This window comes from Choristoneura fumiferana, chromosome Z, assembly GCF_025370935.1.
Source record: "Choristoneura fumiferana chromosome Z, NRCan_CFum_1, whole genome shotgun sequence".
NCBI lineage: Eukaryota > Metazoa > Arthropoda > Insecta > Lepidoptera > Tortricidae > Choristoneura > Choristoneura fumiferana.
Genome location: NC_133472.1, coordinates 44201431 through 44227080, shown reverse-complemented (window position 1 = coordinate 44227080; position 25650 = coordinate 44201431). Strand labels below are relative to the sequence as shown.

Genomic DNA, 25650 nt, shown 5'->3' with positions numbered 1-25650 from the left:
TATATGTCTGTCAAGAAACTTTTTCTCAAGAAATTGGAGCTATCCAGCTGGTGGTATACACACACAGCTCTGCTGCTTGGAGCAGTAGAAAAACAAACTTCTAAGTCAACACAATAGAATGATCAATGATACAGTAATTAAAAAGTTGTTTCTGTACAAATTGCCGAAGAATCAAATCCTTTGTTCTAGGTACCAAGTTAGTGCCAAATGCCAATGAAGAAAAAAGCCGTGATGGCTTAGTGGTTTGACCTATCGCCTCTCAAGCAGAGGTTCGAGGGTTCAAACCCCGGCCCGCACCCCTGACTTTTTCGAAATTCATGTGCGAAATTACATTTGAAATTTACCACGAGCTTTACGGTGAAGGGAAACATCGCGAGGAAACCTGGACACACCTGTGAAGTCATTTCAATGTTTCATGTTTCATTTCAAAGTTCATTTCAATGGTATGTGTGAAGTTCCCAATCCGGACTTGGCCCACGTGGGAACTACGGCCCGAGCCCTCTAATTCAGAAAAGAGGAGTTCTTCATGTAGCTGTGTATATAATCAAATCATTTACTTCAATTCTCGTGGTACTACCTATACCCTATTGGTCTTTCGGTTACGGTACCTTTTGTATGGAAACACCTTTTTTAATATAATAAATAGCTTACCAGTTAGGTTCTTGAGAAGCGTCAGAACTTCCGGCGTCAATGTGGGCGGTGGGCCCATAACCTTTTCTATTTGCTCCGGAGTGTTGTTGCCCTGATTTGAGATTAGTTTCGTCTGGAATATAAGGAAAATTTGTTTGCGTTAAAAATTTCATTTTTAATTATAAGCCTTTTTGCTAACTGTACTTTTTATGACTGTACTTGCAGTGTCATTCTATACTACATTTCTGCACCAAATTTCAAGTTAACGCTATTAACCATTGAGGAGTTCCCTCCTGGAGAGAGGATTCTGGCCACCAGCATGTCAATATCAGATTATTTTGTTTGTCACCAGATTAAGGTTCAAGTCTCTCTTGTTTCAAATCTCTCAACTCTTCTTGGGTCGGGGGTTAAAAAAAGTTTCAATAATTAATTTGGAAAAAGGAGAGATTAAGGGGCTGTTTTACCACTCATTGATAAATTTTATTTGAGGGACGAATGTGGTGCCGTCTCCGTCTATTCGAACAAAACAAACAGAGAAGGCATCACATTTATCCGTCAGCTAAATTTAATCAATGGATAGTGAAACAGCCCCTTACTATTTTTAACCCCCGACCCAAGAAGAGTTGAGAGATTTGAAACAAGAGACACTTGAGGCACTTAGCACTTGAGGTATCCCATCTTAGGCCTCTAGGTTGGCAACGCATCTGCAATCCCCCTGGTGTTGCAGGTGTCTATGGGCGGTCGTGATCTCTTACCATCAGGAGACCCACTTGCTCGTTCGCCATCCACTCGAATAAAAAAAGAGTCTTGAATCAATATATATTCGGGTAAACTCTAGTAAGATAAATACATAATAATATAAAACATCCAGGGACTCGAGAAAAAACATTCGTGTATTCATACAAACATCTGGCCCAACCGGAGATTTAACCTACACGGTCGTATTATACTGTGGTAAGGTTACTCTTGGACTTGGAGGGGCTCAGTCACGCAACGAGCTAAGGAGAGAGCTGTACTTGGAGTTTCTTTGCGCGATAGAATCCGGAACACGGAAATTTGTCGAAGAAGTCATCGACATAGCTGAAAAAATACGCAAGTTGAAGTGACAATGGGCGGGCCACATCGCTCGACAAACAGATAACCGTTGGGGGAGAAAAGTGCTCGAGTGGCGACCACGAACTGGAGGACAAAGCGTTGGCAGGCCTCCCACTAGGTGGATCGAACATCAAGAGAGTTGCGGGAAACTGGTAGAAGCAAGTGGCGAGTTGTCGTTCATTGTGGCGTTCTAAGGGGGAGGCCTTTGTTCAGCAGTGGAAGTCTTCTGGCTGAAGGTGATGGTTACAAACCTGTAGGTTCATGACTTCGGCTTGTCGCGCGCGGTACAGGGAGTCCAGGAACTGGAGGTGGACCTGCATCTCTGCCAGCTTCTGCTCCATGTCCTCTTCACGGGTCAGACGTGCTGAGAAGAAGAAATATTTTTTTTATCTATTTGTCTATATATGTACTCGTATCGTATCTACCTATCCATTTAACTAAAAAGCATTTGGTAAAAAAATCACTTTAGTACAAACTTATTCGCTGACTGTACTTTTTGTTGACTTGCATTGCCAACTAAACTATACTTGTTTTGGATAGGTGTTTAACTAAATGTAAACAAAACAACGTCAATTAGTGTCTTAAATATTGAAATTCCCCCATTAAACTATCTAAACATTTACATTTCTGTGTGTAGGTATACTAGTCTAGTTTGTATTACAATGATAGATAAGTAAAATGTTTAAAAACCTTGAATGTACTAAATCTGGCAGCCGAAGTTTGTTTACATTGAATTAAATACCTATCCAAACCAAGTATAGTTTAGTTGGGCAAATATTCGAGCGTATTGACTTCGCGGACAAACTTTACATCATTAGCGTTATATATAACACAACGGGAAGACAAGTCACAAGAATTTTAATCACGCCAAATTCAGCATCAGTATTGTCTTCAATTTTCATAAAAAAACAACCCTGGGCATAACCTCTTTTAATAACACCTGCGAAGACACCAATGACAAAAAAAACGCTGCAAAAACGCTGAATATTCGCCCGGTTGACAATGCAAGTATAGTCAACAAAAAGTACAGTCAGCGAAAAAGTTAGTATTAAAATGATAATAATTAGTAGGGCCCGGAACTTTGCGTGCGGCTATTGACAGATTGTAGGGAGAGAGCACCGCTTTTTATCGATGTTCTCGACATATCGATAGTTTTTTTTTTAATTTATGTTGTAACTTTAATATATAATTGTAAATATATTTTTGCTTGGAATATTTTTATTATAAAATACTTTATATTGGCTATGGTAAGAACTGAAGGAATACGAAATAATATTTTCTCTTTTTTTATCAAAGTGTAGGCTACAAGCTTCCTAACGTTAAGTAGTCTCAGAGGGATCTTTTCTCAAGTAATAAAATATAAAGGTAGGTATTCGTAATTATAGTGATTCCAACAAAGCGACGGATTAAACTTTCCAATATTTTGAACTTCTTTCATCATTGACCGCTGAAAAAAGTACGTACGAGTATCATCGTAAAGTTTGCGGTTTTATTTAATTAAAAAAATATCAATTTGTCGATAACATCGATAAAAATCGATGCTCTCTCTCTACAACCTGTCAATAGTCGCACGGAAAATTCCGAGCCCTTAATAATTAGTATACCTAAGTCTGTGCCTCGACAGAGAAGTAGGCAGGTGCTCTATGTATGTACATAGTGTGTTACTTGTATCCAAGGCGCCGTCGAGTCTGAAACATGCGCCCACGCCTTCTCCACTTATAGACCGAATAATTAAATGTCTGTACATGTATAAAACCCACGTTGCTGTGTCTGAAGCCATATTATTATATAGGGATGATCACTGTGGGGATGTTAATACACACATCAAAATAGGTTTTCACTTCTCATGCTCGTAAAGTTTGTATTTGTATATGTATTGCTGGGTCTAGGCGACATAAAATGACTTTTTATGCTCTAGTGCATAAAGTAAAATCTTCGTCTAAGACCAAGGCGGTGTAAACAGCCACAAACAAAGAAGTTTCTACATATTTTACATATTAATTAAATAATGTTTAATTTATATAATTTACATAAAACTAAAAATCAATCAAATAGATATTAAATATATTAATTAATTTTAGACGACCGGATGGCCTAGTGGTTCGAGAACCTGACTACGAAGTCTGAGGTCCCGGGTTCGATTCCCGCGTCGGGGCAGATATTTGTATGAAAAATACGAATGTTTGTTCTCGGGTCTTGGGTGTTTAATATGTATTTAAGTATGTATCTATCTATATAATTATATTTATCCGTTGCTTAGTACCCATAACACAAGCTTTGCTAAGCTTACTTTGGGACTAGGTCAATTGGTGTGAATTGTCCCGTGATATTTATTTATATGAACGTCTTCGGTAAAATGGCTCGTTTTATACTCTTATTGTACAATCTACGAGAACTATTGAGTAAATTATCCCTAGACTGATGTTTTGACTGAGTAGTAATTATCCCTACGCCTTTTAACTGAGTTATGCCAAAAAGTAGATTATAACTAGAGTTCTAAGCAAAAAAAATATTCCGTTCTCTTTACCTGTAATTTATCCTATTTTAAACTTAATCCTGGCAAAGAGTCAAAAATCCTGACATGTCAGGACAAATCCTGGCGTACGGCCACCCTACCCGTAGGTCTTAATATAAAGACAAAGCAACCCAGATAGAATAACTTTCCTATTAGTAGCATATGTGTTTTTCCAGATGTTCAGCTATCTACATACCAAATTTCACCCTAATCCGTTCAGTCGTTTTAGCGTGAAGGAGTAACAAATATACATACACATACACAAACTTTCGCATTTATAATATATATAGAGTTAACCCGCGGCTTCGCACGCGTAAACTATTAGATCCCAAAATTTATATATCGTGATCTTCATTGAGGTTGTGCTAAGAACGACTGTACAAAATTTCATGAGTCTAAACAAAGTCTAAAATTGTATCCCTATCCCGTGGGAATATCGGAATAAAAAGTAGCCCATGTTTTAATCCAGGTTATAAACTAACTTTTTGCCAAATATCATCTAAATTTGTCCAGCCGTTTCAGCTTGAAGAAGTAACAAACATACTCACAAACTTTCTCATTTATAATAAGTAGGAAAAAGCCGTGGTGGCCTAGTGGTTTGACCAATCGCCTCTCAAACAGAGGGTCGTGGGTTCAAACCCCGGCTCGCACCTCTGAGTTTTCGTAATTCATGTGCGGAATTACATTTGAAATTTACCACGAGCTTTGCGGTGAAGGAAAACATCGTGAGGAAACCTGCACAAACCTGCGAAGCAATTCAATGGTGCGTGTGAAGTTCCCAATCCGCACTGGGCCCGCGTGGGAACTATGGCCCAAGCCCTCTTGTTCTGAGAGGAGGCCTGTGCCCAGCAGTGGGACGTATATAGGGTGGGATGAAGATGATGATGATGAGGATTTAATACGAGTTCCAGGCATTGATTGAAAATGAATGTCGTATATGATAAGATAGCTCTACAGTTGCTAGCTATTTTTAGTAGTAATCGCAGTAGGGACTAATTAAATGTAGACGCGCCAGGGTGAGGTCATCCTCGGGAACCAATCACGAACGAGTAAGTAATAGTCAATTAAAAAAAAATCTTGAAAGGACGTGGGAGCAATGCAAATAAACTTTACGTCATTTCTCAAGCTCGTCATTTCTCAAGTTCGTATTAATGGTGGATGCAGGCATAAAATGACTTTTTATCATATAGTGTATGAGATCAAATCTTCTAAGAACATAAGGTAATCAGGCGCTAACAATCACGAACATTAATTAAATGTTTTTTTTATTCGACTGGATGGAAAACGAGCAAGTGGGTCTCCTTATGGTAAGAGATCACCACCGCCCATAGACATCTGCAACACCAGGGGGGTTGCAGATGCGTTGCCAACCTAGAAGCCTAAGATGGGATACCTCAAGTGCCAGTGTCACCGGCTGTCTTACTCTCCACGCCGAAAAAAAAGTTATAAAGTAAATAAATAAAGCAAGTTATTTTTTCGTGTTTTTTAAAGCTAAAAAATACATGATGATATAGTGAACCCGTAAGAAAGTTTCCATTGTTGTTTAATTTTCCTGCAATCAAAGTGAAAAGCTGCGTGTTATACAATATAACTCATTCATAAAACCCATGTCGTCATACTTTTAATAAAAAAAACAAATCAAAAATCTCGAGTCCCGTGTAGTGGTCTAAAACTTTGTGATTTCTGTGGTTTAAGACTGTGTCATCTATTGGGCTTCAGACTGTCGAGCATTGGGACATTAACCTTATTAAAATATTTTATAGTAAGGAACTTCCCGCACGAGTTCGATTTGCCCTAATCCGGATTTTTCTTTGATCTAGATACCTAAAATATACCCTTTCATGTAATAGATTGACAACATTCAGTAGAAGCTAACAAGTCTAGCCCCCGCCAGGCGAATATTCAGCGTTTTTGCAGCATCTTTTTATTGTCATTGGTGTCTTCGCAGGTGTTATTAAAAGAGGTAATGCCCAGGGTTGTTTTTTTATGAAAATTGAAGACAATACCGATGCTGAATTTAGCGTGATAAAAATTCTTGTGACTTGTCTTTCCGTTGTGTTATATAAACGCGGGACGCTAATGACGTTTGACCGCGCGGTCAAAACGCTCGAATATTCGCCCGCCTACTTATTACTAAAGCTCTTCCAAGTACTGGGAACCCCTGGAGCACACAGAGTCGTTAATAAAGTAAATCACCCGGTTATTTTCCACTGAATAGGGCTGTGGGAGCGACGTGGTGCGTCATTAACTGCGACCTAACTTTGTTATGACTGATTGAAGCAGTGTTCTATCATGATAATCTGAGGCCGTGTTTCTGACACTTCCGATCGCAATCAGAAGACAGTTTTTGTATGCGAAATCTGTCATTTGATTGCGATCGCGATAGAGTTGTGGATAACGCTCATTTCGAGGCTTAAGGAACTTGTCCCACCGCCGACGATGAGCGAGAAGCGAGCAGAGCGAGTAACTAGAAACGAGTGTTCGAGCACGAGCCGGGCGGCCGCCAAGCTAACAGCGCTGAGCGAGTATCGCTGAGCTAGTTTTATAGCTCAGCGAGTTTTATAGCTCTTGTCGCTGCGACAAAAGATAAAAACGCGAGTTCTCGCCGGCAGTGTGAACCGCCAGCTATCAACTCTTTTACTCAGACAGGATCTTATATCTTTTGTTCGTTTCTTGAGCGAGAAAATCGTCGATAGCCAATCGTTTCCTCGCTGGCGGTGAGACAACTGCCTAAGAGTTATTTTGTTAGTGTTGTGTGACGGTGTGGTGGGGTGACAAATAAAAATGATTAAGTGCGGGTAGTTTGTGATACGAGTGCCGGCACTATTAGTGATCAAGTGCGGGTAGTTCGAAGGAGTCGCGCTGCTAGGCAGACTTGACACCCCACTCTTCAGTCTACTCGTGACCACGGCCACTGCAATGTTGCCGAAACGTCGAGGAAAATATTACTCGTGTGTGTTAGCGTGATAAGTCCCGTTGGTGGTATTTTGACTATGAGTGAAAATCACGAAAGTTTAAAACGTTATAACATTTTAAGAGCATGAGAAGTGAAAAAATACTTATGTTTTTAAATAAAAACGCTTTGATCTATTAGTTAGACGCGATCAACAGCTGCGTGGCCTCGTCTGCGTCTCGAAAACACGGCATTATTTTTTGCGGTAAACGCGTATATTGAACGGTAAAAATTAAAATAGTAGTGACAACTGACTGACTGACATTAATGTCTGTACCTATAGCATAGATAAACCTAGATAGTCAAGTCAATTCAAAATATCTTTATTCAATTTAGGCTATAACAAGCACTTATGAATGTCAAAAAAAATCTACCACCGGTTCGGAAAAACCTCTGCTGAGAAGAATCCGGCAAGAAACTCAACGAGGTATATTTTTTTAAAAACAGATTTACATTATTATTAAATGATATGTATACATCCCAAGTATTTAACACAACTTTATTTTTATTGATGATACTTGTGGTTTTATTTACTTTTCAGGTAAAGGGATTCATCCCTTTATCAAACCTTTATTTATGTACCTTACCTTACCTTTATGTCTTGTGATTGTCTAAACGGATTCACTGAAAATCAGCGTCTTTGCATTTCATGTATCGACAAATGCTGAGTGAAATCCTTTTTTGGAATCACCTGAACCATAAATTCACTATATCTTTGTTTCTGTTTCTTAGACAGGCTTTGTATAATATTGTTGTGATTTTTTTTTATGGTATAGGGGGAAAACGAGCAGGCGGATCGCCTGATGGTAAGCGATTACCGTCGCCCATGGACACCTGCAACACCAGAAGAGTCACAAGTGCGTTGCCGGCCTTTTGTTTTGTTTTTCAAAATAAATAAATCATTCATTCATTCAAACATACGAAGGTCAAACTAAGGTCAAACATATTTTTGCTTATATTTTCGTAACCCTTAAGTATGTTTGGATCAAAATAAGACAAAAGTGTTCAAAAGCCTTATCCCTCGAAATGGTTTTCGAATCAGGGTACATTGTTAAAATATGAACAATGCAATTTGTATGCCTTGTAACTAATACAGCTCTTTTTTTATACTCCATGTACTCTGTACTGTAATTACTTGTGATGAACAAAGAAATGATTTTGTATTTGTAAAAATATTTCATGGATAGGCAGTTTTCACTCTACCAAATAGTGACGCAAAATTAAAAAAAAAACTATTAACTGAGATTAAAACCATTATTCGTAATTAATTGGCAGAGTTGATTAGCTTACGTAGTCGGGTATCGGTTGGATGGTATTGGCACCGCCTTTTAGTAAGTATTTTAAAGCAATACCTGTCATCATTATTTTTGTTGTTATTCTATGACATTAACAAGTTTCTTTTCAAAATCTTAATAAATATCATCATCAGCATCGGCTTGGGCCGGATACATTTCGGAGTGTGCGCTATAATTACATAAACATATTATATATTCTTCAAAGATTTGCAAAAGCACCTGGTCGACACAACTGTAGACCAAAAGGTCAGCGGCTCAACATAGAAGCAGCTTAACATAGCTAAACAATGAAGAAACGCTGCCAGCCTTTTGGACACTAACACTACGGAAGCCATTTCTGTATTTAATTTGGTTTAAACCAGCTACTGTTTAATTAATTATTCAATTTCTTCTTTGTTTTTTCTTTAACATTTTACCGTAAACTGCTTCAACTTTGCCTTCTGGCCCCAAAATTACCTGATTCCATTTAGAGCCGATAACTTAGCACTCTTATAGGTTTTAAACTTTTATCTACACGGGAATTATTATTACGAAAAAAAGGATAAAAGGAAAAAAGGAAAAGGATTAGGATAAAGTTTAAAAACCTAGAAGGGTGCTAGTTATCGACTCCAAAATGAATCAGGCAATGTTGGGGCCAGAGGGCAAAGTTGAAACAGTTCACGGTATTTTGTTTCCTAAATAATAATAAATATTCATGTTGAAAAAACAGCTCCAAAAGAGAGTACACGAGCGTATAAAAGCTCGTCAATTATTTCCAGACCCATCAAAATGCTGCTACATTTCCTCTTCCTGACGACTGCAGCTGCAGAAATGAGTCCTAAAATCGTGGGAGGCGGCGAAGCGGACATAGAAGACTGGCCTTTCATAGTCTTCATAGCAATCATTGGCACTGAAGCAGCTGCGACATGCGGAGGCTCCCTCATCAGCGCTCAGACAGTACTCACAGCTGCACATTGCCTTGACGACGTGACAGACAACAAGCAGAACTTTAATGAGTAAGATTTCAAAAGCTTCCCTCTTTTTAGACCGTAACATACTAGAACTGCCACCGTGCCAACATCATCTTTACCCGGAAGACGTCTTCTAATGAACAAAGACACTAGTCAGAACGCCACTCAATCACAACTTGCCATCTGCTTCCACTGATTTTCCACGGGTCTCGCGAATTGGTAGTGGTCAAAAAATGTTTCGAAATTTGGCTCAGACTAGTTCTGACTGTTCCCTAAAATGTCTGCTTCTCAAAATGACCTTCTTCCCACGTCGGTTTTATATGATGTCTACTTTTTATATATCTGTTTCCTGTAAAGTCTGCTTCTCATATTGTCAGTTTTCTATGATGTCTGGTTCTAGTAAGTATTCTTAGGATCAATTTCATACAAATTTCATCAGCTACACCTAAATAATTCTAACCATTTTAAAACCAGGCATTATGAGAAGTGGACATTGTAGGAAACGGGTTTATAGGAAGCAGGTCATTTTTAGAAGTGGACATAATAAGAAGCGAGCATTTTAGGAAAGAGTCAGCATAGGAAACTAAGTAGCAGACATTATAGGAATGAGACGTACGTTGGAAGAAGGCCATTTTGAGAAGCAGACATTTAAGGTAACAGAGAGAACAAGCCTGAGCCCGAAATTTAAATCTGATGGGCTGTGCTGTGATTCAATAGGAGCCGTGTATAAAAGATAGTAAAATGGGACGCTTCTTGGTTTATTCACAGCGTCTCCAAATGACTGCACAACAGACTGTCAATCTAGTGACTCGCAGCTTCGACCACACAAGAACTTTCCTTCCAGGTTCAAGTACACAATCCTGATGGGCCACCAGAAGTTCCAGCACTCGAAAATGGTCCGTTCAGTCTCAGACTACGAGACCCACCATAACTACGACCCATCAGCCACAGCCTGCGATATCGGCATCATGTTTCTAAGCAAGCCTGTCCAGTTCTCCACGACTGTGAAAAAAGTGCTACTGATGAAGAAGTTGAGCTACAAGAAGGATAAACTGATGCAGGTGGCAGGGTGGGGCGCTTGGAAGGTAAGCGTGACAACCATGATTATCGAATACAAAACTAAGGAGGTTTCAGTGCGCTTATGCTCTAATTTAGGTCCCTCCCCCTGCCTCCTCCCAGCCTATAAACGTCCCACTGCTGGGCACAGGCCTTCTCTCAGAACAAGAGGGTTTGGGCCATAGTTCCCACGCGGGCCCAGTGCGGATTGGGAACTTCGCACGCACCATTGAACCGCTTCGCAGGTTTGTGCAGGTTTCCTCACGATGTTCTCCTTCACCGCAAAGCTCGTGGTAAATTTCAAATGTAATTCCGCACATGAATTTCGAAAAACTGAGAGGTGCGAGCCGGGGTTCGAACCCATGACCCTCTGCTTGAGAGGCGATAGGTCAAACCACTAGGCCACCACGGCTTCTAATTTAGGTGCTTCGTTCCAATGCTGGTTGATCAACAAGATAGCATCACAAAATAAAAATTCAGAATTTTTCGTCCAGTACTTGAACATAATCATTAATCCTAATGATTTCTCTTTATGCAGATTTTCACCGGTAATTAAAATTTGATTCAAAATGACACCAGTTTCACTTATTTGGCGCAATACACCATGGGTGTATATTCGTTCGTTACATATTAAACGTCAGCGAAATGGCTTGTTTCCATTTCTGCTGGTTTTTCACAGAATTGCATCTCTACGGATTCCCAAAATGTTCTCGTTAGAACCCGATACGACGCGGCAGAGGCCAGCAAAGCGCAAGAAACAGTTTTTTTTTTTCTAAAATTAGACATCAGTAAGAAAAGGAATCTGTAGAAATGGGTCTTTGTACAACTGGGAACAAACCGACGTAATGGTTTTAGAAAAAAGTTTGTCATGCTCAATTAATAGTACATTGTGTCTTAAGGGCGGTAAATAAGGAATTACGAACGAGAGTCTATTAGAAGCCCGAAGTCGAAGACGAGGGCTTTAATGAGTCGATGTTCGTAATCCTAGTACCGCCCGTGCGACATACAATGTTTTTCATCACATTTGCGAGTAAAATTGTATATTTGTAAATTGCCGATACCGCTGATTGTGCTCTTGGCAGCGCCAGCTCCCCGCCGCCCTGCCCCTCCGCAGCATATGTGCATGGCGTGCGTGTGCAGCGCGCGCACGTAGCAGCAGCACACCATGCAGTAACAAACTCATGTGACCGACCTTGGGCTTCATGACAAGCACATTAAGGTCGAGGGTTTTATTTGGGGCGTTGCAACCACTGTTTACGAGCAAGTGTGATGAAAAAATACTTGCAAATATCTACTAGACTAGGCTACCATAGCATAGCTAGCATAAGGAATGGTATGGAACTATTAAATAAAAATATGCCTTAACTAAAAAAATATCCTTTGCAGGTGGATTTCCCAAGCAATAGCCTCACGCTTAAATCGCTGGCACAAACTCTTTTACCCGCCAAGAAGTGTGATAAGTTTACAGATATGGGAGATTTGCCCGCAGAGGGGGTAATTTGTGCTGGGGAAGTGAACGCCACAGAATTCGCTTACAGGTAACTAAGTTTAGATATTACATCGGAATAAATGCAAAAGTTTGTATTGATGTTTGTTACTATTCCACGCGAAACCTACTGAAAGGATTTTAATGAAACTTTGCAATAATAAATAAGTAAATAAATATCACGGGACAATTCACACCAATTGACCTAGTCCCAAAGTAAGCTTAGCAAAGCTTGTGTTATGGGTACTAAGCAACGGATAAATATAATTATAAAGATATAGATACATACTTAAATACATATTAAACACCCAAGACCCGAGAACAAACATTCGTATTTTTCATACAAATATCTGCCCCGACACGGGAATCGAACCCGGGACCTCAAGCTTCGTAGTCAGGTTCTCTAACCACTAGGCCATCTGGTCGTCTAAAATAATATAGCTCATACATCCAAATCTAACATAGGCTACATTATTTTATCCGCATTTTTGCAGGTGATAGGCCCTTGTGCAAGGTCCGTCCGGATTGCTACCACCATCTTGCTCGCTAATCCTGCCGTGAAATAGCAGTGTTTGCACTGTTGTGTTTCGGCGTGGAGAGTAAGACAGCCGGTGAAATTACTGGCACTTGAGGTATCCCATCTTAGGCCTCTAGGTTGGCAACGCATCTGCAATCCCCCTCGTGTTGCAGGTGTCTATGGGCGGTGGTAATCTCTTACCATCAGGAGACCCACTTGCTCGTTTGCCATCCAGTCAAATAAAAGAAAAAACTATATTCCCATGTGACTGGGATAAAATTTTAAATCTCAACCGCAGGATGATTTTGGCACGGTTGTTTTTAGTAACGTCAATGAAGAGATAATTTTTGGAAATTTCCACGGGGATTTAGTCTGTTATTTCTTCACGCTGAAGCAAAGCAACCGGACGTATATATTTGAATGAAATTTGGCAGCCGTACGTCTGGAATAATACTTTAAGTACCGTTTATTTGTATTTCGTATATTTTTTTGAGACACTTAGCCATTTTTAGCCGTGTTAAGCAGCATTTCCACCAATGATGTGCGAGGATATTTTGCGAGGCATGTGTTTCTCACTAACCAATATAAACTTCATTTATACTCGCACAGCACATCTCTGGTGGAAACAGCTGAGCGGAGCGAGGCGAGGTAAATCAAGCGTTTCTATTCGTTAATGAAAAACATTCCTCACAACACATCCTCGCACATCTCTGGTGGAAACACTGCTTTAGAATGGTCTTAGGATATATTTTGTCTAAAGATGGTTAGAATAATTAGGCAATTGCGATTAAGGTCCTGCGCTAACTAGCGCGGGTGCATGGCTTGGCTTGGCGCGGCGTGCTTGTTTCATGTGGTATTCCCTTGACTTGTCTATTTTTTTTGCCTAATTTCAGTTTGTCTAATAACTTTTACTATAGTGAATTGTTCAACTTGTATAATCTCATTATTCATAATTATTATTTAGGTGAATTTTCATTTTTCCTAAATGATCACTTTCGTAACCTGTTTTGTCAAATATTCTTTTATTTAAAACACTTTGTCGATTCTTATTTAACTAATTATTATTTAGACGAATAAAGTTTTTACTTAGATTAAAACTGCGACCAGTAAAAAGGTAAGGTTAGGTTAGAACTGCGAACACAATAGCGCGCGAGCCGAGCGAGCGTAGCGATCGTGCCGCGGTAGCGGCCGGTGAAGCACCAGAACCGAACTTATGTTAAAATAAGTTTATACAAAATGAAAATTAGGTCATTTAAAATTAGGCGAAACCAAATTCAGTAAAGTAATTTGTATACAATTTGTTACAAAATGATTCATTCAGTTTATCTAAAATTAGGCAAACTGAAAATAGGCAAAAAGTTGTTAGTCAAACAAGGTACAACCATTTCATGTCATCGAATGGAGCAGCGCTCCTTAGGCGTTTACTTATTTTTTTAACTATGTTTTTTTTTTATTTTCCAGTGGAGATTCAGGAGGTCCTTTAGTGAGAGCTGGCTCCCAAGTTCAAATGGGTATAGTGTCCTACAGGGCAGAAAACTACGGTATAACAGTGTATACAAGTGTGCCACATTACTACAAGTGGATCGAAGATACACAGAAACGTCTCTATATGGCACATTGTGTGGAAAAGGCCAAGAGGCATAGCCATGGTCATCACGTAGTACTTAAGTTGGCGAGCAAAACGAAAGTAGGTGGAGTCACCTTTAGTGACTATGAAGAGAAATAAATAGCTCTATTTTGTAATAAAATATATTTTATTTGTTCCGTTATTGATGATGGGAACAATAAGGGGAATGTCCCAGTGCTCGACATGCTATGCCCAATAGATGGCACCTGTTGCTAAATGATGTAAAATTAAAAATGACGATTACTTGGACAGGTTTTGGTCAGCACGGATTTTTCCATGTTTACCTTATGGCCATCAAAATCTGTTGTCTCGTTTTAAGTTTCATACAATACCTATGAATGTAAACGTACGTGCTTATGTATAAATATTATTGTAAAAAATAACGAAACAAACAACTAACAATGGAAATACAGCAAAGGTGAACTTATATCATGTTTGGTATTTTTTATTTAAGATTGGTTTTTTGGAATCTTTTTGTATTTTTTATTTCAATTCCAAATTTTTACTTTTACGGTCATCCCGTAAAACCGAAATTGAAAATACAAACTGAAATATAGATGCACAGAAAAAATAGAAAAATAAGACCATCACTGGGAATCGAACCCAGGTCCTCGGTAATCCGTACCGCGTGCTATACCGCTACACCACTGATGGTCACACCACCCACTCACTCACTGATGGCCACTGATGGACCATCAGTGGTGTAGCGGTATAGCACGCGCTACGGATTACCGAGGACCTGGGTTCGATTCCCAGTGATGGTCTTATTTTTCTGTTTTTTCTGTGCATCTATATTTCAGTTTGTATTTTCAATTTTTTATTTAGACTAATATTACCTCATTTACTTAATTACAAGTGGATAGAATAATGTAATACGCAAAATGGTCTCCACACGACATAATGCTTGCAAATGCTTAAAATTCAAGGTTATGGTAAACACGCAGTACGTAAATTGATACGCAGAAAGAATTTTAATGACCAAATAATGATCCAGTAGTAAGTTACTCTTTATTTTGTGTCTTAATTAGGTCGACATTCTTTTCATTCTGACCACTCTGTCACGAAATGAATCATGTCTTCTATCTAACAAATAACGAAAGAATGTATTGCCATTGTTTATTTTTTTCGGTGTAACTAATATTTAAGTAGAGAAAAAACGCCACTGTGTCACGTACAAAAAATTCTACTAACTCACTTTTTTTTGGGCAACAAGACAACGAAAGGAATTTCGACCCAATTGACAACGAGAAAAAATCACTTTTCGATTTTCGTATTTATTATTACTATGATTGGTTATTTGGAGTCTTTTTGTATTTTTTTTATTTCAACTCAAAATTTGTTACTTTTACGGGTATCCCGTGAAACCATATCGAAAATACAAACTGAGACATGGATGCACAGAAAAACCAGAAAAAGAGACCAGCGCTGGGAATCGAACCCAGGTCCTCAGCAATCCGTGCTGCGTGCTATAACCCCTACACCACCGCTGGACAGGAATTTAGACACGAATTTTTCCTATGCATACATATCTCAGGTTGCTTATTTCTACTACGCTACTTATGCAGCAGCACTAGCGACATCTATGTTTCGCTCTCATCGAGAGACGTCACGTGAGATATGTATGCATAGGATAAATTCGTGTCTAAATTCCTGTCCAGCGGTGGTGTAGGGGTTATAGCACGCAGCACGGATTGCTGAGGACCTGGGTTCGATTCCCAGCGCTGGTCTCTTTTTCTGGTTTTTCTGTGCATCCATGTCTCAGTTTGTATTTTCGATATTTATTATTACTGTTTTTCAGTTAAGAAACTATTTCCTTATAGTAATTTGAATTAGGTGTATGTATATACACACGTAGTTACGTACTTGCACTGCTTTATCTTCACGCATTTATATAAAAATGAATGAGAGTTCTACACTTTCTGCCAACAAACTGCTACAGTACGAATACTTGGAGTTACCACTTGACAGATGGGCGTGCCTTCAGTCAATTTTCAACTTTGAGATCATACAAATAAAATAGTTTTTACATAGTCTGTAAACGTGGGTAGCGGTATACTAAAAATGGCTTTATTTGTATGACGTCAAAGTTGAAAATTGACTCAAGGCACGCCCATCTGTCAAGTGTTAACTCGAATTAATCAAACTGTACGCAGTTTGGCAGAGGTTTATAGTTATAAGTATTTCTGTACTTCTTTTGTTTTTTATTTGAGTAAATAAATAATTAAAAAAAAAGCAAAGCAATCTTTGCACCTAGATAAACTGACCATCAAAATGGCGGTAAATGAAAACTTTTCTGACGTATATCCATATCACGCAACTGTAGTATTTTTTAATTCAAACAAAAAATGTATGCGGCTTCAATGAGGGCTATCGCGAATGAATTCGCCGCTAGAGGCGCTAGTGTAGCGTGAGGTCTCCGAAATGTCAAATCTCATAGTTTTTGGGTGAGTTACGCTGGTTTATTTATAATTAGAATAATTTTGTGAATATTTTGCAATATCTGAAATTAATTATGGCAAATATGCGTTCCAGGGCAATGAATCTCTGTGTTTTTAGACAGTTTTGTCTTTCGGAAACCTTTGTCTTCCCTTTTTTCCGAACAAAACGGGGACTATGCAACACTGTGGCATGCTCGATATTTTATGGTACGGTTTTAAGGTGTATTAAATATGATTTTAATCTAAACTTTGTTTTCACGCCCGTAATAACAGACTTTGAAAGCCATACTCAAAACCTCACGCAACAGTGCGCCATCTAGTGAGACAAAAAACGATAGCCCTCATTGACATTACCGTTCGATGTTTAAGTAAAGTGTGATTTTTCTATAGAAAATTAATGATCGCAATTAATTGAAGGTAAGCAAAGTTTATTGTTTTAGTTCATTGATAGGACCTCCGCAATGTAACGCCTGAACCAATAAATTATGCACTAGTGTTAATGAGCATTAAGCTACTTACTTCCGCTGGAGCTGAGCACTATGACAGCTACTAAACCGGCCAGTAGCAGAAGTAGCACGACGCGCTTGCGCGCGAGCGCCCACACGCCGCACCGCGCACTCGACGCACCATGCTTCATCCTGAGCCTGCGCAAGTAGAATATTCATATTCATATTAATAAAAACTATACTAAGGTAATGTAGGGACGGGTTCGTAGTGAGACAAGTGAAAGGCTCGAGAGTATGTGAAGCACGACATGACAGCAGGGGTCGTTTGTGAGGGCTATCGCGTATGAATTCGCCGCTAGAGGCGCTAGTGTGGCGTGAGGTCTCCGAAATGTCAAATCTCATAGTTTTTGGGTGAGCTACGCGGGTTTATTTATAATTAGAATAGTTTTGTGAATATTTTGCAATATCTGAAATTAATTATGGCAAATATGCGTTCCGGGGCAATGAATGTCTGTGTTATGAGACAGTTTTGTCTTTCGGAAACCTTTGTCCTCCCTTTTTTCCGAACAAAACGGGGACTATGCAACACTGTGGCATGCTCGATATTTTTATGGTACGGTTCTAATGTCATGTAATCTAAACTTTGTTTTCACGCCCGTAATAACAGACTTTGAAAGCCATACTTAAAAACCTCACGCAACAGTGCGCCATCTAGTGAGACAAAAAACGATAGCCCTCATTGGGCACGGCGTCGAACACTCGGACGTTTACCTAATATGTTCAAAAATCTTTACTATACAGGTCGTTGATGCTTTTTATTTCGTAACATTTTCAAATTACTTGAATTCAGATAATTTATTAATCATCAAAGCTTAACCGTTGTATCAGTGTATGGCACGTTATGGCGGTGTTATCGCTCTCATGTTACGGGAAATTTCTTAGGTACGGGGGCCTATGTGCTGTCAATTTAGTTGTACTGCATACATTGAAAATAACATTTAAATTTGTTTGAAAAAAAAATTAACACAGGTCCTGTTTTTAAAAATAATGCGAGTAACCTTATATTTAAAAACTTATGGTCCTTCGCCCTTTATTTAATTTAACCCATGTTAAGGCTACTGTGCTATTTAATAAACCACGATGTATAGTCGACCAAGAAATTGGTTCACCACTCTAAGTTTCTTCTTCTTCTTCTTTTCTTTTAAAATATGGCTTTTCTGTCCTAATTAATAGGACAATTTCGCCAGTGTCAAAGTAAACTCTCTTTGAGAGGGTCGTTGTACGGTGGTTGTAGTTTTTGCAACTTGATAGTAAAATTCCAGAAACCACGTGGACACAAATTGCGCATAAAAAATGTAAGACACGAGAGAGATATAGAATTTTGTGATCACTGTTCACTGTTAAGGTTATTCGCCGCATAAAACACTATCAAAATTATACTTCAACTAGCCAAAGAAACAGAAATAGCAAAATTAGATATTGTCTACATCCGCCATGTTCGAATGCTACAAATCGAATTCCACCCTAAGGTTTATTATTGTCATTTGTATGTAGGGCTTAAAACGTCAAATCTTCACTCACGAGTCAATATGACAATAAACCTTATTGTTTTATTTCTAAAGTAGGAACTGTAATTTTAATTGGTAAATTTATCACTTTCTTGGTCGACCATATACTTAATGTATGAAAAATCGGAATAAAATCCCAAAATTTTACGAAATTACGAAATTTATACTTAACTGCTAAACCTAATTAACATAGTTTTAGTGCTAGTTTTAGTCTTAGTTTTAGGTGGTACTTATGGAGCCAAAATAAAACTTTCTTTTTTTCTTTTCTTTCTTTCTAAATGACGCGTTCGAAGCCGAGGCTAAATTTTAATGACAGTTTAATACACGTGGCGCCATCTTTTGACAAATGGCTGAACTATCTCGAAGGAGGCCAAGTAAGTCTGGATCACCTAGTGACTTAGAACTATATTGACCTAATAATTAACTGCGATACTCTAGAAATAACATAATGGTGGGAAATAGAACGTTCTATAGTTATCAGACAGTTACTAGAGCATCATCAACCTACAAGTATGTTTCAAAGTCAGCTCATAACGGGCCAGTGGCGACTGTATGCTATCGGCGGGAGCGACTCGAAAGCTATAACATTTGATTCAACTGTAAGAATAAGACAGTACGGAAGTAGAATCTAAAATCATATTTCCCTCTCGCTCGTTTCAGACAAATGTGACCTATTTATCCGAGGGTTTATATTGACTTTTAGTCTCGAGGTGAAAACTCTTTTTTTTTCATTTTGATTTCGAGAAAATATAGTATTAATCGTTTATGATTTACGCTCTACAATAATTTCAAAGTTTTCGAGGTAAGTATTTTTTTCCAACCAGACACAGATTATAACAAAATCGTATCGGCGAAATGGTCCAGACACAAACTGGAATAAATAGAAGGGCGCCACCTGCGGAAAAAGCACAGAACTAAGACCACGTAAACTAGTTAGAACGTAACATTTTCGTCATGTAAATGTTCCACACGCAATCTTATTTTATGCCAAAAACTAAACAAGTACCTACTGGCTGTTTGACTTTATCTAAGTCATACAAAGTAAATGAAAAAAAAATTACTTTTACTCCCTAGGGACTAAAGTACTCACGCTACTCCCGCCTCGTAAGGCTATATTGACATACTTTTAGAGCAAGAGAAGTGAAAACTTGTGTGCTGTTTACTTTAGGTTATGTTTGATATTAATTATTTTTATTCAACAAGTAAACACAAGATTATTCACCATCATCATCATTATCCCTGTCTTTATATGTCCAACAGCTGGGCACAGGCTTTTTCTCAGAATGGGAGAGCTTTTCTTCACGATCGTTCCTACATATGTTAATGTTACGTATGCTACTGTATTATTATTGGTTAAATTTGATATGATTAGTTAAATTTCGATTCAGTTTTTTTAAAGTAAAAACGAGTTTGCGCTGGTTTTTAGCTATGTTCGATAAAAATCAGTTCAGCCGTTTTTGAGATATTGAACTTTGGAAACTAAGTTGTTTAAGTTAACCTTTGCTAAGTAACCCATCAGCTATTCAGCTATTAAGACTACCGGATAGCCTAGTTGTTAGTGAACCTGAATACGAAGCTTGAGGTACTGGGTTCGATCCCCGGTCGAAGCAGATATTTGAAGGAACAATACAAGTTCTATGTATCTAATCTATCAAGTATGTATCTAATCTGTTAAAGTATGTTTATCCGTTGCCTAGTACAGTCACCAGCATTAATATCTGCCACAGCGTATCTGACACGTCCATCTGGCCCTAGAAATAGAGTCGTATCAGATATTTATGCACGCTTGTTGTGTCAGATATTTCTACTACTTGGTATTTTACACCTTGACATTGTACTACCTGGTTATTTTACGATCTTGACATTTGTACTACTGGTCATTCTACAACCTGGACCCTGGCATTTTACGACTTTGAAGTAACACGCCGAGGGAGTGTACCAAGCTTACACAAGCTTAGCTTACTTTGGGACTAGGCAGTTAGCGTGCCTTGGCGGGCCCGTATAATTTGTTTGGGGGCCCTTGTGAAGGGTAAAGATTTCTCACAAAAGAAACAAAAATGTTTGCATAAAATGAAAAGAAATATTTATTCATCGTAATTATTTATCTGTCACTATTTCCAAAATTCTTACAAGTTTTACACACGTCGGGGGCCCGTGGCCCGGGGGCCCCGTATAATTGATACGGCAGATACGGCTGTAGCTACGCCCCTAGGTCTAGGTCATTTGGTGTCAAGTGTCCCATAATGTTATGTTATGTTATGTGTTATGGCAGTTAGTTTTTAGTTTGGTTGGAGACTGAAAACCAGCGACCTCGCCGAGTCTCATCTCCATTTCGCCTCACTTAATCTCTGTCTTGTATTGTAAATTTTGGTTTGTGACGGTGAATAAAAATTTCTATTACTAACTAGCTGTTGCCCGCGGCTTCGCCCCCGTTGTTTTTTTCTGTATTTGCTTCCATAGAAACCTTCTTCTGACAGTAGTGAACACAACAAAAAAATAATTAGCGAAATCGGACCAGTCGTTCCCGAGTTTTGCGCTTAGCAACACATTTTACGATTCATTTTTATTTATATAGATATTTATTATTATAATATTTATTTATTTATTAAACTTGACTTAAACGTTCGCTAGTCGCGAACAGTCGTGACCTAACCTTTAGCGGTTTACTTCGTCAATGGCCTTGGATCATAGGCACTAATGAACAAGCACTAATTGTGCACTAGAGAAGCACTAGAGACATTGTTTGTGTAACGTCATGGCTGAGTTTGTCACAGTTATTTTAATGTCTATGTATGTGTTTATGTTGTGTGTCTGTGTATGTTTGGTCTATGGAGGCCTATGTCGAACAGTCGACGCCATACGGCTGATATAATGATGATGAAAAATGACCACGCATAATTTTTTACAGAGTAGTTCGATTTTGATAATTATTTTTTTAATGGAAAGGGTATACCCCGAGAATGGTCCCATTTAAATTTGGGAAAAGAGTGGGAAAAGAGGGGATGATTGATTGTTCAGTCACTGATTGTAATGTATGACCAGGCATAACTTTTTACAGAGCTGTAGAGAATACCGATTTTCATAATTCTTTTTTTATTGGATAGATATAACTTGAAGTTGGTATTAAATACCCCAAGGGTGAGAAAAAAGTATAAAATAAAAACTTTTTCACAAAAAAATTGAATCGCCGAAAAAACAGAAAAGCAAAAATAAAGCTTTTTCTCCTATTTAACTTTAATCTATATATATAGGTACTAGTTTGAAGTCGGTGCCTCATCACGAGCCGTCAGGAGTGATAGAAGCCCATTAGGCAGACGACTATAGGTCCACTCCTGGCTAGTACTGAGGCACCGACTTCAAACTAGTACCTAGATTAAAGTTAAATAGGAGAAAAAGGTTTATTATTTTTTGCTTTTGTTTTTTCGGCGGTTCAATTTTTTTGCTAAAAAGTTTTTATTAACCCCAGGTTTCATCGTTATCTCTGTGTGTCTGTGGCATGTAGCTCTTAAACGGGTTGATCGATTTGAATGCGGTTTTTTATTTGAAAGCAAGTTTTCTAGCGATGGTTCTTAGACATGTTTTATCAAAATCGTTTTAACCGTTTTTGAGATATTGAATTTTGAAGTGGCGAAGTCAGGGGTTTTCAAACTTTTTGTTGTTTATCGTTGGAGCGCTCTGTTGTAATGTAACCAACTTATAAAAGAGTTGAAACCCCCGACATTATCATTTCAAAGTATGTATATCTCAAAAACGGCTGACCTGATTATAATGAAACATATCTAAGAACAAAGGCAAGTAAACTGGCTTTCACATATAAAATCCGTATCGAAATTGGTCTATTCGTTAGAGAGCTACGATGCCACAGACAGATAGACAGACAAACAGATAGATGTTGGTGTCAAACTTATAACACCCCCTCTTTTTGCGTCAAGGGTCAAATTAGATTGTACAACAAGAGCATAAAACGAGCCACTTTAGCCAAGACGTGCATATAGCCGCCCGAGCCGGTATGTACGGCGAGGGTGGATAAACACGTCGAGAGGAAAATGAGTTTAATGCTCAAGTTTTACCCTCAGCTTATCACTTTGATTGCGAGGAAATGAAATAGCAACAGTGGAAACAATTGGTCAATATTGTTCGCACTTCCTATGTACCTTTTATTTTTCATGAATTACTAACGCCCTTATTCATAAACGACAATCAAACCTATTTTAGTTAAAATGCCGCTAAAATTCGTTTGTCCTTATCTGTCACTTGGACATTTGTATTTGTTAGAAAGGGACAAAGCATTTGTTAGTTAACATAGGCTTGTTAAGTTTTATGAATAAGGGGGTATATAATTATATTATTTTAGTTTTATTTATTTATTTTCAAACGTTTGAATTTTTATAAAAATAAAAATGTTTAAAAAATATATAGAAACTTCTTCGTTTGGGGCTGTTGATACCCGATTACCTTGGTCTTAGACGAAGGTTTTACTTTATGCACTAGAGCTTTAAAAATAATTTTCTATCACCTAAATCCAGCATAAACACGAACTTCACGAATTTTTTTTTAAGACGTACCTAGTATTAAATTTCGCTCTATAGTTCTGTGTTATAGAAGTATGTTCTCAAACACATGCCAAGGTCATACATTTATAACATATATTTGCTCAGCTTAACTCTTTGCATTGTGTGGACAGTTTGCATGACAACGCCGCGCCTGCGCGCCGCGGCCTCATAAACATAGCCTCACTGGAGATGAATATGACTTATCCATATACTAAACTAGCTGTTGCTCGCGACCCTGCCCACGTATTCGTTTACCGCACCCGCAGGAACTATGTAATTTTATTTTGGTTTATTTGTAATTTTTTTTTTATTTCTAACCCCCGACGCAAAAAGAGGGGTGTTATAAGTTTGACCGCTATGTGTGTCTGTCTGTGGCATCGTAGCTCTTAAAGGGGTGGACCGATTTGAATGAGATTTTTTTATTTGAAAGCTGGATTTCTAGCAATGGTTCTTAGACATGTTTCATCAAATCGGTTTTTTGAGAAATTGAACTTTGAAGTGACAAAGTCGGGGTATCCAACTTTTTGTTGTTACAGCCAAATGTTCTATCTATATATATTATATTATTATATCTATCTTCTATATAAATAAAAATGAATCGTAAAATGTGTTGCTAAGCGGCTGGACCGATTTCGCTAATTCTTTTTTTGTTGTGTTTGTTATTTACATACAAAAAGATTCCAAAAAAACAATCTTAATTTGATTGCTTAGTAACGACATCTTTTGTCCGGGTGAGCGGTTGGTTCCAATTCCAATGGAGTGCCGAAAGTTTCTCTATGAGGGCTACGGTATAGATGTCGCTAGCGTCACTGCTTAAGTGGCTAAATAAGAAACAAACAAGCTGAGATACCTATGAGGTGCATAGGGGAAATTCGTGTCTGTACCGTTGACCAGCAGTGGTGTAGCGGTATAGCACGCGGTACGGAATACCGAGGACCTGGGTTCGATTCCCAGTGCTGGTCTTATTTTTCTGGTTTTTTCTGCATCTATATTTCAGTTTGTATTTTCAATTTAATATCTTACTATTAAATAAATAAATATTATCTTAACTTCAATTTTAGTGACCTAAAAAAAACTAAAATATAACATGTCATGCCCGAAGGATGACCAACGGAACTCTATTAGATAAGCTGTATGTGTCAGATCTAAGAGAAAAATAGCAGAAATCTATACAACAAAATAAAACTAAGGGAGTTTCGATTCATCCAATATAAAAGCAGCAGCAGGTGGTAGGACCTTGTGCGAGGTCCGCCCGGATTGCTACCACCATCTTGCTCGCTAATCCTGCTTGAAACAGCAGTGCTTGCACTGTTGTGTTTCGGCGTGGAGAGTAAGACAGCCGGTGAAATACTGGCACTTGAGGTATCCCATCTTAGGCCTCTAGGTTGGCAACGCATCTGCAATCCCCCTGGTCTTGCAGGTGTCTATAGGCGGTGGGGATCTCTTATCATCAGGAGACCCACTTGCTCGTTTGCCATCCAGTTGAATAAAAAAAAATGGCACCGCACTGCGTACATGTTGCTTTAAAGCAGGGTTCAGCTAACACTGAATATTTTATATATACGACCGTACGTAGCGTTGCGTAAATTTAAACGTCCCTCGAATATGATGCGTGGTTCCTACTTACGTACACGAAATTCAGGGTGCATTTGCCGCCCCTAAGATCTCTTACATTCGGAGAGCCTCATGTATAACAGAGAGGGTTTACACGCTATAAGGTCACAGCTCATTACAGCCACCCGGCACCCGACCAGCACCGCCTCGCCTCGAGCGGTAGGTATTCTTCATATGGATTTGTATGGGCATGCGCTCACTACATCAACTCCGAAGCGTCACCGGATCGCCTCACTCGCGAGGCCGCTGCTCGCCGCCATATTGACTACTAGGAAATTCGTGGAGCACGCGAGGTCCACTCGTCAACGCGGCGTCACCCATGGACCACCTGTCGACGAGTGGACGCCGAAAGTCGAGGCGGTGCTGGTCGGGTGTCGGGCTCTGAGCAGTGAGGCTGTGACCTTAAGACTAACATCCACTTACCAAAAACAAATCTATCCAGAACGAGCACTCGTTTTTTTTCCAACTTAACACTCGTGTTTCTACCTACAATGTTAACCACGTACTAAATTAAAAAAGTTATCGTATTTATCTATTTGATGATAACACCGATAATCGCTATCTGTGGCTAGCAATTAAGTTAGTGTTCAAGGCACGAATGCATTGATAAACGTTTACTACATATACAGGCACAATCTATAATTTGTTATAACGCCCCCTCTTTTTGCGTGGGGGGGTTAAAAACAGCGTCACCAGGCTCGGCGCGTAATTTTTAATTCAAAAACCGGTCTAGAGCGTGTCGGACACCGCCCGAAATAGGGTTTCGTAGCCATTACAAAAAAAATAAGTAATTTTGTACGGAATATTCCAAGTTTAGGTATATTTTATACTTTTGCTATATACTCTTAGGGGCTGTTTCACCATCCATTGATTAGTGTTAACTAACGGTTAAATGTGATGCGTCTCC

At 38.7% G+C, this 25650-nt stretch overlaps 2 protein-coding genes across 6 annotated transcripts in view; one reads left to right on the top strand and one right to left on the bottom strand.

Moving 5' to 3' along the window:
• Positions 1-25204, bottom strand: part of LOC141437871 (alpha-1,3-mannosyl-glycoprotein 4-beta-N-acetylglucosaminyltransferase A-like) — a 51537-nt gene extending 26333 nt beyond the window's left edge. The window contains exons 1-4 of one of the 2 annotated variants that reach the window (XM_074101438.1): positions 25167-25204; positions 17082-17206; positions 1977-2089; positions 652-763 (exon numbers count right to left, since the gene is read on the bottom strand). In XM_074101438.1, the coding sequence (XP_073957539.1) occupies positions 652-763; positions 1977-2089; positions 17082-17199 (343 nt within the window). In that variant the 5' untranslated portion in view covers positions 17200-17206; positions 25167-25204. Of the gene's footprint in view, positions 1-651; positions 764-1976; positions 2090-17081; positions 17749-25166 lie in introns of those variants that run through there. The other variant, XM_074101430.1, reaches the window with a different exon arrangement.
• LOC141440181 (granzyme H-like) lies at positions 8451-14551 on the top strand. Of its 4 annotated transcripts, none has more exons than XM_074104645.1 (5): positions 8451-8524; positions 9247-9483; positions 10283-10523; positions 11881-12032; positions 13959-14551. In XM_074104645.1, exons 2-5 carry the CDS (start codon positions 9257-9259, stop codon positions 14221-14223), a joined length of 885 nt encoding a protein of 294 aa, XP_073960746.1. In that variant the 5' UTR covers positions 8451-8524; positions 9247-9256; the 3' UTR covers positions 14224-14551. The 4 variants fall into 4 exon arrangements, with proteins under 4 accessions (XP_073960746.1, XP_073960763.1, XP_073960751.1 ...); XM_074104662.1 differs by lacking the exon at positions 8451-8524 and adding an exon at positions 8536-8652; XM_074104650.1 differs by lacking the exon at positions 8451-8524 and adding an exon at positions 8536-8734.
• Positions 25205-25650: the final 446 nt, after the last annotated feature.

What these genes read in the sequence shown, in the direction of transcription:
- LOC141440181 (XM_074104645.1), top strand. Translation starts at nt 9,257, where the DNA reads ATGCTGCTACATTTCCTCTTCCTGACGACTGCAGCTGCAGAAATGAGT. An exon ending in AACAAGCAGAACTTTAATGA is followed by an intron (nt 9,484 to 10,282) that starts GTAAGATTTCAA and finishes CTTTCCTTCCAG; the next exon opens with GTTCAAGTACACAATCCTGA. An exon ending in GCCACAGAATTCGCTTACAG is followed by an intron (nt 12,033 to 13,958) that starts GTAACTAAGTTT and finishes TTTATTTTCCAG; the next exon opens with TGGAGATTCAGGAGGTCCTT.